General features: G+C 42.0%; 1 protein-coding gene across 2 annotated transcripts; it reads left to right on the forward strand.

Annotated features, from left to right (window-relative positions):
- Positions 1–385: 385 nt before the first annotated feature.
- Positions 386–8,449, forward strand: CALHM2 (calcium homeostasis modulator family member 2). 2 transcript variants are annotated; one of them, XM_083738996.1, is made up of 3 exons: positions 386–623; positions 5,845–6,479; positions 7,894–8,449. In XM_083738996.1, the coding sequence occupies exons 2-3, from the start codon at positions 5,937–5,939 to the stop codon at positions 8,308–8,310; spliced, it is 960 nt and encodes a 319-aa protein (XP_083595122.1). In that variant the 5' UTR covers positions 386–623; positions 5,845–5,936; the 3' UTR covers positions 8,311–8,449. The 2 variants fall into 2 exon arrangements, with proteins under 2 accessions (XP_083595122.1, XP_083595123.1); XM_083738997.1 differs by lacking the exon at positions 386–623 and adding an exon at positions 4,503–5,009.
- Positions 8,450–11,421: the final 2,972 nt, after the last annotated feature.

The raw sequence follows: 11,421 nt of genomic DNA on the forward strand, positions 1-11,421 counted from the left end.
ATAACAGCACCTATATCGCCAACTGCATCATCTTGTAAAGGCAAAAATCCTTTGTTCTTGAGCAAGCATTATTTTGGGTGCCAGAGAAGAAACTGCAGTGCCTATTTTCACAGCCCAGACAGCTGAAGGCAAAGGTTGTTTTTTTTTTTTGTCTGTTCTGTGAATGAGTCATCTTGATCTGGTTATGAAGAGTTTCATTTTTTCCACTAATTTCCCTACCATTTTTTTCCTATCATTTCCCTACGCTTTTCTCCTTTCCTTAAAGGCACAGTGTTCTGCGTGACAGCAAGAGGATGAATCTGGCCAATTCTTTCTTTCTCCCTCCCTCCCTCCCTCTACAATCCCCACCCAGACGGAAGCCTCTCCCCTCCCTTTGCACATGAAAATTAAACAAAAAAACCAAAAAAAAACTACACCACCCAGGCCCTTTGCAAGCAAAAGGAAGCTGCTAGATAGCAGCACACTCACACTTTTTAACTCTTTCTTCTGTCAGTGGCAATTTCTGCATCTGATCCCATTCTCTGTCCTCACGTGCAGGGCAGCCAGATGTTCCTGGAAGAGATTCAAAACCCACGTGGCCAGCTAAAAAGAGGCTCGGGAAACTGATACAGTGACCTGCAGAAGTACAGTAAGTAACTTTTTTTCTCTCTCATCAAGTTTCATTTTGATTTTGGGAAACCTGGAGCTTTCTGAAAACAAATACATGCACTAAATATATCTACTTGTGATTATTATTTTTAATAAAACAATCCCAGCACCACCACCCCTCTCCTATTATTAGCAAGAAAGAAGCTCCGTCAGATGTCAGAGCTAGAGAAGTAGAAAAGATCAGTTTTGCCGCCTGTTTGCTTCCACCGTAAAAAGTTCTCAAACTATTTTTGTGCAGCGGTAGCAAACTGGCAGCGAGCCCAGCTGGTTTACACACAATAGCTTACACGCTATATAGTCCTTTGCTCTGCTATGTGAGCAGTTCTTTCACATCTTCTTATTAATATTTCGATTTCAAGTGGTGCTTTTATTTTTTTTCAATTTCAACAAGCCCTGCACAAGAACGTTAAAAGAATCTACAAATCTCTGAGTGGGGTAGTTGGTCTGTGTATGTACTGATGTGTGTGGCTGTTTCTGACATTCAGGCCTTGGTCTAAGGGTGTGGCTCTCAGGCACAAGGATGACATGTGAGATGCCAGCCATATATATTTTTTGCATTTATGTTGTAAGCGACCTTACACTATAAAGTATAAGAGTAATAGATTCCATCAGCATAAACAGGAGGTTAATAGTGTTTTTATATTTTCCTGAAGATTATAATGGAGGGAGGGAAAGAGAAGGAAAAAGAGAAGGAGTGAGAAAGCCTGTCTTCCCTACTTCCCTACCCCAACCTGCCTCTTCTCAGATATATTAGAGATTTAAGGTGCCAAAATTGCTGCATAGAAGTTCAGTTCAGAGTATTAATGTGGATTCAGTCCCAAGAGTGCATGACTCAAGCACGTGTATGAGTAGATGGAAAGGAATTTCCTGGTTCTTCCTCTCACTTGTATAATCATTTTTATTTTCTGCTATCTTCTGTACTGCAAGTACTCAGGCTGAAGATGCATAAAGCATTTACATAAGAAAAGCCCTGCCCAAAGTTCAACATCCTGTTTTCACAGTGGCCAACCATAATCATATGGGAAGCCCACAAACATCCTTTAATTGATAAGACTTGCAAACTAAGGTGTTAATTGACTTGCATTGATGAAGCCCAATTAAAATCCGTAGGAGAAAATTATATTTAGCTGGACGGCACCAGGTGCTGCAAGGACCACAAAGTAAGCTCCATTGAATTCAGCATGGCCTACCCCCAGGTATGTGGTATAGGACTGCAACCTAAAAATGCCTACAAGATTTTTAAAAACATAAGCTGCAGCCCCATATTGGTTTTAGCTGTACTTAAGGCATGATGGGGGACGCAGGTGGCGCTGTGGGTTAAAGCCTCAGCGCCTAGGACTTGCCGATCGAAAGGTCGGCGGTTCGAATCCCTGCGGCGGGGTACGCTCCCGCCGTTCGGTCCCAGCGCCTGCCAACCTAGCAGTTCGAAAGCACCTCCGGGTGCATGTAGATAAATAGGGACCGCTTACCAGCGGGAAGGTAAACGGCGTTTCCGTGTGCGGCTCTGGCTTGCCAGAGCAGCGATGTCACGCTGGCCACGTGACCCGGAAGTGTCTCCGGACAGCGCTGGCCCCTGGCCTCTTGAGTGAGATGGGCGCACAACCCCAGAGTCTGTCAAGACTGGCCCGTACGGGCAGGGGTACCTTTACCTTTACCTTTAAGGCATGATGGGGGACTGTCCATGACTTGGAAGACCATACACCTACCACATCTTTCCTCCTCTGGCAGTTTGACTTAATGCTTATTATCAATGCTGTTTTTCTAGTAAAAGAGGTGTTGGAACTCATCATGAACACCTCCCTTGTTCTCTTATAATGGCAATGGCACCCACCTGAGAGGTGCTGGAACTGAGTGCCAGTGAGTTCCAGCTGGAAACCCCCCCCCCCCTGCTTATTATTATTATTTGATGCAAAACACAAGCACGGTCAAGTTATTTGGGAACAGGTAACATAATTCTAGGAAATGCAGCATATATGTATTTGTTTTTTTAAAAAAAAAACATCAGAAAATACTGCACATTCTGTTAATTTTATCACACGCTTCCCAAATAAGAGGACTGGTAAAAGAAACCCAAAGGGTACTGTTATAAGTGCCATGTCTTTTCAGCAAGCTTGGAGGTTATGTCAGAACCGAACACTATAACAGAGACTCCTCAAATGCAATGAATACCACAGCTTAGACAAGGTACAAACAAGTCCAAAAGGAACACAGAATGGTTAAAAATAGAAGAGTCAATGAAGCTATAAAAGGCAATAAAGCTTCCTTTAAAAAGTGGAAGTCTTGCCCCCTGGGGGGCGGGGAGCACACAGGCAAGCTGTATGTAAGTCAAGCAAATAAAGAACTTGAGGAGAACATTACAATTTTTTTTAAAAAACTCAATAAAATTCTGTGAAGAAACTAGGATGACACTGGGGGTGTAAGATAACAGAAATGTGTCAAAATAATACTTAAGGAACACAGGGGATTTATTTTAATAAAATTTAGCAGGCATGGATAAAAAGCCATGTCCTTTGTGGATTTGTAACACTAAAAATCCGTAAACAGATAAATGGACTGAGAGTTGTTATGGTGGAGGGAAGTAAACAGCCGCATCCCCTAAGAATCTGTGTTGAAAAGTGATCTAGTGTTTAACTATAAATGATATGAAGTTCAAGGTGAAGAGGGTAGTAACCTAGTTTAGAAATTTCTTCAAATTATTCATTTTTCAAAATGCTGCAATCCAGACCAGACTGAGAACAACTCGCGGGTGGGGGACACCTCTGAATAAATGAGCAACAGAATGGCAGATATTATTCAATGCAAATACAAAGTGACACATATTGGAACAAAACAAACCCTACCATAGTATGAAGGAAAATCTAGAATTATCCATTTGGAGGACTGAAGGGATAACAGAGACAGTTACTTGTGGGGTAACTTTTTTTGTTTATTTGTTGCTCCTGGCCCTAAGCTGCATTTATGGATGGTGAGGAAAAGGAGGAGGGATCAGGCTTCAGGCCTGCAGGGTGTTGGGGACTGAATTGGCTGTAACTGTCATGGAAAGAGAGATTGGGGCAGGGTTGCCATATTTCAAAAATCCAGGCACAAAAGTTGTTGATTTTTGGTTTGGTTTTTGTTTTTTTGGGGAGGGGTCAATGTTGTTGAGTTTTTTGAGAGGTTTTTAAGGAAATTCTACACTTACGACATGGGTTGCCATACATCTGTATTTTCCTGGACGTTCAAGCGATTTCTGCCTGGACACAGTTTCCGACATCCAAATCCCTGGTATGTCTGGGAAATTCCAGTCATATGGCAACCTTATATTGGGGTCCATAGGAAAAAATTATTACTAATTATGTTCATGGTGGGAAGGGGCAATAGTACAGCAGTAGAGCAGATGTTTTGAATACAGAAGGTTTCAAGATCAATCTCTGGCACCTCTAATTTACGCAGGGCCAACCCAAGACATTTGCTGCCTTAAGCAAGCACCTTCTGCCCTTTCTATGTACAGAAGCCAACTGGACTGAGAGCCAAATCTTACCACAAGGCTGGTCATGGAATAGCACACTCCACTAAATCTCAGAAGGCTAACTTAGGAGGGCCATGTCAGGCCTTGTAGCACACACAATTCTGTCCTCCTGACAGAAGGAACTGGCCGGGGCCCTTATGAGGCACAGCCAGGAAGCTGCTGCTGGCATCCTCCATCTGCCACCTTAGGCAGTTGCCTCACTTTGCCTAATGGTAGGGCCAGCCCATAATTTAAGTAGCTCAGGTAGCAGGTGATAGGAAAGGTCTCTGTCTGAGACCCTGCTATTCCTAGGGTGCCTCCAGACCAGCCGCATCTTGCAGGAGGCATTCAAGCACATGCTGGATTAAACTTTTATACAAACAAGTATAATGCCCCAAATGTGCAATTAGTAAACCTATCACTAGATGGTGCTTGGAGATATATTATTCACATTGCTGAGTGGCCATAATTGCTAGGATATGCAGCTGTGTCACCTAAGGTAATGAATTGTTGCTCCCATTAATTCATCACTCCATGTACCTCCCATTGATTCAAATTAGTCAGGCAATGACTATTTGTTCCTCATTATTCCATCCATCAAGTGCCATTCATTTGGTCCAACCTGTTCACACTAATACAGTAAACTCATGTAAATACTCCTGTGTTCATAACAACAGTCTGGTCAGAACTAGTGAATGGAAGTACAACAAAACTGAGGATTCATCTGTCTCAAGACCACACAGAAAATTTGGTAGCAAAGTAACACATGGACAGAACCTAAGATTAACAGCAGCACATTTTCTATTCTGATAATGGTGTTTCTTCACTGAAAATTCAAACTCCAGTCAGTCATTAAAGCCTCATAGAAGTGAAGGTAAGTCCAGCTACGGATTCAAAGGCAATGGAGTGCCAGATTGTTCACTAAAGTACATGACTGCCTAGTCCTTTCTAATCTTCTAGTATTATTAATGGAAGCAGCCAGTACAGTGGCAGACTGATCAGAAGAAAGTTGTCTCATTTATTATACATCCTTTATACTTTGACAGATAAATAGGTACACTTCAAGGAAGATTCAGTGCTTTGTGGAGCTCCCTACTGATTTCAGACAAGTATCAACAGTGTTCAGTTTTAGACGCTTGCTTAAGACCTTTCTGTTTATACTGATTTTTTATGCTGTTTATGGTATATTGTGCTTTTATGTTGTGCACCACTATGGTGTTTTTATGTTAAGCAGTATACACATTTGTGCCATAAATAAATAAAATTACATTAAGTCTAATGAAATATGACTTCCCCAAGATTCTATTAAATGTCATCATCAAAATGAATAGTACTAGTACAGGACAGCACATTTTGTAATGAAGCAACATAAATTCCCATGTTTTAATTGACACACGTTTCTGTCCTAAAACACTAGCTGTTTTTAGGATATTACATCTCAAAATAATGCTAGAAGTAGAGATTCACTGCTCAAATAAGACAGTATTCTACCTACCAACCAGGTACACTTGGTATGTAATTTATAGTACTAGGTAAAGAAAATACCAAAAGTATACCAAAATCCAGCAGACATTGCAAACAATATAGTGTGCATGGGATTATTATTGTAGCTATTAAGTAGATAAGAGTATGTATTATTGTATCTCTTGACCTTTAGCAACCATGATAATGCTTAGTTCCCAATGTTTAGTAACTATTCTGTTTTGCAGCCCATGGAAAGGTGAGAAGAACAAGACTCCGTGATGCTGCAGACAACTCCACATCAGAACACTGAAGTCTGAACTGGATACAGAAAAGCAAAATGGCTGCCTTCATTGCTGAAAACTTCCGCTTCCTTTCACTTTTCTTCAAGAGCAAAGATGTGATGATTTTCAATGGCCTGGTGGCTCTGGGCACTGTTGGAAGCCAAGAACTTTTCTCTGTGGTTGCTTTCCATTGTCCATGCTCCCCAGCCAGGAACTACATCTATGGTCTGGCTGCCATTGGTGTACCAGCTCTGGCCCTGTTCGTCATTGGTGTCATCTGGAACAATCACACTTGGAACTTGGTAGCTGAATGCCACAAACGAGGAACCAAGAACTTTTCAGCAGCAGCCAACTTCTTGATCTTTGGCTCTGTCATGGGACGGGCTGCAGTTGCTCCTGTTACATGGTCCGTGATCTCACTGCTTCGTGGAGAGGCTTATGTCTGTGCCTTGAGTGAATTCATAGAACCTACATCTCTGGATAATTTTCCACCTGGCTATGGAGCAGAAACCATGGCCAGGTTCCCTTGTAAAGACGTGCCGCAGAACTTGACAAGATTTCAGGATGAGGTTATAAGACGATTAAAATATGAGTCTCAGGTATTGCATTTTACTTACTTGTTCGTCTGAAGCAGAGGAGTGCTGCCTCCTGCTTGGAATAAGAATAATTAAGGGCTTAGAACATATTTTTCCATTCCAAAATGTGTGCTTTTGGTATATTAGGATATGACACATACCTGATAAGCTGTAAATTCCTAAAACAGGTTCATTTTAGAGTCTTTATTAACTTCCCCTGCATCAACCAATATGATTAACTAATGGTAATTCCCTTGATTACTATTTCCCTTTCATTTTCGGCTAGTGAGTTTGCTTTTTCGTTTACTCCATTATCATTGCACATAGTTACTGTTATTATTCATATCATAGTATGAACTTTGGGTTTTCAGGATATCATAGTATGATAGCATGCCCCTGGGCTTTCTTTAGATCTATGTGATTCTGCACCCATTTGCTGTTCTGGGCAAGGCTTAGACGTTAGTTCAATTTATTCTGTGGCTGCCCCAGTGGGGGCTGATCTACAAACTCTTGCAACCCAGTTCTTTGCATGATTACTTGAAGCAGCTACACTCAGTGCAGTGAAGCTCACCCCACAGTAAGAAAACACTGGATTGCAACCTTAAATGGTCAACAATCTACTGAACTGTCCTCTCTTTTGCTTCATTTTCAGCCTCTGTCTGGCCACTGGAAACTAAATCCTCTTATATTTCTCTACAACTGGGGCCCTCAACATAGCACCCTCAGACACTCCTTGGCATTCACAAAGGCCCCCTGCTGCTCCCCATTGTTTGTTTTTGTTTTGGGGTATTTGTTTGGTTCGAAAGGATACCTGTTGTGAGGAGGGTTGTCTGATTTGGCAGGGGTGTGTTATAGGTGCCTTGCTTGTTTTAGGGCAGGCATGTACAACTCCCAAGAGACTGATCTACTCCCAGTATAAAAAAATTGGCAGTGATCTACCCAGTCATTGGAGGGGGAGCATGCATGGGGTGGGTGGATTGTCCGAAGTTCTTCAGCTTTTTTTGCGAGGATTGCCCGAAGTTCTTCAACTTTTGTTAACTTTTGGTAATTTTTTTTTAATCCCATGATCGATAGGGGTCCCACGATCTATCAGGATCAGTCAGGGATCTTCTGGTAGATCGCGATCTACTGGTTGGACATGCCTGTTTTAGGGGATGTTGGGAAAGCATCACTTTTTCCTTTTGTGACATGTTTTTTTTGCTGCCCAGGAGAATTTCAGAGTCTCAAATGTGCCCCCATCTAGTGGGTCCCTGTTCCAGGATATACTGTATTTTTCCAAGTATATGACTAGTTTTTTGCAATTTCCAGTTTTACCAACTGTGGGATTTTTTCTATTTATATACAAAGCAATGTGTGGTAGCCAAGGATATCCTTTTGAACCCTACTTTCTCCTAAAGGGAATGCAAATTTTAATTGGTTTATTTGTCTTTCTTTTCAGCTGTTTGGGTGGATGCTCATTGGTGCGGTTGCAGTTATTGTGTTCATCACCAAGTGCCTCAAACACTGCTGCTCACCACTCAGCTACCGCCAGGAGGACTACTGGAATCTGTACCGCTCCAGCGAGGCCAAACTCTTCCAGCGCACTGCTGAGATACATTCAAAGGTTGTGGCTGCAAACAACGTCAAAAACTTCTTTGGCTTTGTGTGTCTGGATAAGGAGGAGAAGGAGTTGGTGCAGGAATTTGCTGTTGAAACCCTTCAGCCCAGGCCACAATGGGATGCCATCACAGGGGTCTATATCTATCGGGAGAAGAACGGCTCCCCCCTCTATAGCCGTCTCCATAAATGGGCCAAAGGTGTGACTGGAAACAGCTTAGGTCCTGACAGCCAGGAAATGGCCTTCTTAGCTACCTAGCAGAAGCTGTGGACTTAAAACACATTTCCCTGTTGGGAGTAAGTCCCATTGAACTCAATAGGTTTTACTTCTGAGTACACATGCATAGAATGAACTGCACTATAAGAGTGACCACTGCTCTTGGTACATCTATGCTGCAAGTGTTCATCCAAAAGACTACATTTTGAAACAGAAATTGAAGGAGCGGCAGAATGTCTGGAACTGTGGACTACTAAACTAAGACCACAGGACTGCGAGTCAAAGAGAATAATAAATCTAAAAGAAAACATTGCAGCTAATCTCTTGGATGGGGACAGCTAGTCTGATACCCAGAGGCCTCTCACTGATGTATTCTCACATACAATGGAAAGAAGAGGAAATGAACTGGATGCTCCGCTTACTCAAAAATTGTTGATTATTTTCCTCCTCATTTTGAAGACAATATAATGCCATCATGCAGCTGTGCCTTAGCTTTTTGTTTCACTTCCTCCAGGAGGGCTCAAACATACATATATATATGTATGGGTGGGGAACCTGTGGTCCTCCCAGAGGCTGCTGAACTCCAGCTCACATCAACCCCACACAGCATGGCCAATGATCAGGGAATGATGCATGCTGTAGGCTGGAAACACGTAAAGTCATACCTCGGGTTGAATGCGCTTCGGGTTGAGCGCGTTCAAGTTGTGCTCTGCAACAACCAGGAAGCAATGGAGTGTGTTACTTCCGGGTTTCGCTGCTTGAGCGGCGAAAAGCGACGCATGTGTGCCCAGATGTGCCGTCGCTAGTTACGTTTGCTTCTAGAGGTGAACGGGGCTCCAGAACAGATCCTGTTCGTATCCAGAGATACCACTGAGGTAGGCAACAAATTTCTGATTGCTAATACAGGAAATTATCAGCGGAGTCTCTCAGAAACCTACTTCCCTATCAAGATTCAGGGCTAGGACCCATAGGATTGGCTGAATTCTGTTTTTGTGAGTGGCATCTGCCCTGTATTTCCTCCACAGGATTAAAAAAAAAACACCTAACTGACATAGACTGGATTATTTTATTTAATGGACAAGACTCTGCAGTTTGCACTTTTATGATTCTGTTTCTCATTATGACTCTTGTACATGCCTTCCCATGTACTGGACTTCAGATGATAGCACAATTGTCTCTACCAGCAAAGAGCTACTATTACCAAAAATGTCGCAAGGTTCATCTTAGTTTGGGGACTATCCTTTCTTAATAAAAGTTTCTGGGTGAGAGTTGAGGAGTATGGTAAAGGGTCCTGCTTCAAGGGTCTGTTGTCCAAAGGGTGACTCCCCAAATTATTAAATCAGGGATTTTATCTAATTACCTGAATTGCTGCTATACAGAAAAGCACTTCTATTTATTTCCAGGATGGCTAATAGGTGGCCTCCAGATATTGGACTCCAGTTCCAATCAGCTCTAGCCAGCATGGCCAATGGTCAGATTATGGGAGTTGCAGTCTAACAATATCTAGAGGCGCACAGGTTAAGGGGTGATATGATAGCCATGTTCAAATATATAAAAGGATGTCACATAGAGGAGGGAGAAAGGTTGTTTTCTGCTGCTCCAGAGAAGCGGACACGGAGCAATGGATCCCAATTACAAGAAAGAAGATTCCACCTAAACATTAGGAAGAACTTCCTGACAGTAAGAGCTGTTCGACAGTGGAATTTGCTGCCAAGGAGTGTGGTGGAGTCTCCTTCTTTGGAGGTCTTTAAGCAGAGGCTTGACAACCATATGTCAGGAGTGCTCTGATGGTGTTTCCTGCTTGGCAGGGGGTTGGACTCGATGGCCCTTGTGGTCTCTTCCAAATCTATGATTCTATCCATGACATATTCTACCTTTTGCAAGGTATGAACATTTAGTATGAACATTTAGTATCCTCAGCAAAAACCATAATCAGAATTTGATTCCTGCTTGGAGTTTTAAGCCACACTAAGATGAACAGAAGACCTGAAGACCTTCCTTTTCCTGGCTGAGGGACCCTATAAGAAGTCCGGTATCATGTACTGTAATTTGATTTTGTGTTTTTTCACTCCACGGCTCTTTCTAAACGCTGTTATAATTTCTCATGGCTTTTATGGTCTTCCTTATTCAAATATGGCATAGACCACATGGACTGTATAAACAACATGATCCAATGTATGTTTTGTCATTTTTCATGGTTCCAGTAAATGCTGCAACAGTCACCTTTCAAGTGACCTAACATCCGCATCTCTAGTTTTCTGGGGCATTCAAGACATTCACAAGTTTTATGTGGAATTGTAACATTAAACCATTATGGTTCTGTGAAGAAATCTAACATTAGTCTCACATGTGTCTGTCACATACCAAAATCTATAGGCATTGCAACTCACTTTCCCTGGCTTACTAAACCCCACTGCTGGAAAGCATATAAAGGGATGGGCTATGCCTGCTTTTCCAGGTCAGTTCTGTGTAAATGATCAGAAGAGATCTTGCCCCTTGAATTAATCAGGTGATCTGATGATTTTACATCAGTTCTGTGTTGTTTGTAAAATATATTCTGCTTATCCCAATTGTATTATTGCAAAGCTTTTGATAAGGATCAAGTGGGCAAGAAGGGGGTGGAAGCAGTAACAAATGGGATGTAAAAGAGAAGGGACCATGATGTACAGCTGCTAAACATTAAGAGAAGGGATGTGAGACATTACTTCTACATTATTCACAAGGCGGCTAGGACTTTTTCTGTTCACCAGTTAAATAAATTACATTCTCTGGATTCTGTGCAATGCAGATATAGGATAGAAAGTATAGAAGAAAAAATAGAGTTTTGCCTTGGAAAGTGTTTCTAATTTGAGTCATGGCTATATGACAAATCAGATTATCAGAGGACCATTCTCACCTGCTATTTTTACATCATGCTTAGGTGTCAAGTATATGTGCCATTTTTAAATAAGGGCTGGAAAACAGCCCTGGCATAATTTTCTAGGAATATATTCATAAAGTACAGCATCAGTGAGTAACTCCAACTCTTGCATATTGGCATAACCAATAGTTCTCTCTTAAGTCAGATTTATGGTAGACTGTAGGTATGTGAGAATGAATCTAATGAGACAAGCCAGGAGACACACCCTAGAATACTGGCAGAAGACAGACACC

This window comes from Podarcis gaigeae (genome assembly GCF_964106915.1).
Source record: "Podarcis gaigeae genome assembly, chromosome: 5".
NCBI classification, from domain to species: domain Eukaryota; kingdom Metazoa; phylum Chordata; class Lepidosauria; order Squamata; family Lacertidae; genus Podarcis; species Podarcis gaigeae.

Excerpts from the sequence above, each read along its gene's own strand:
- CALHM2 (XM_083738996.1), top strand. The coding sequence starts at position 5,937 with ATGGCTGCCTTCATTGCTGAAAACTTCCGCTTCCTTTCACTTTTCTTC. Across the intron at positions 6,480-7,893 it reads GATTAAAATATGAGTCTCAG|CTGTTTGGGTGGATGCTCAT; the intron begins GTATTGCATTTT and ends CTTTCTTTTCAG.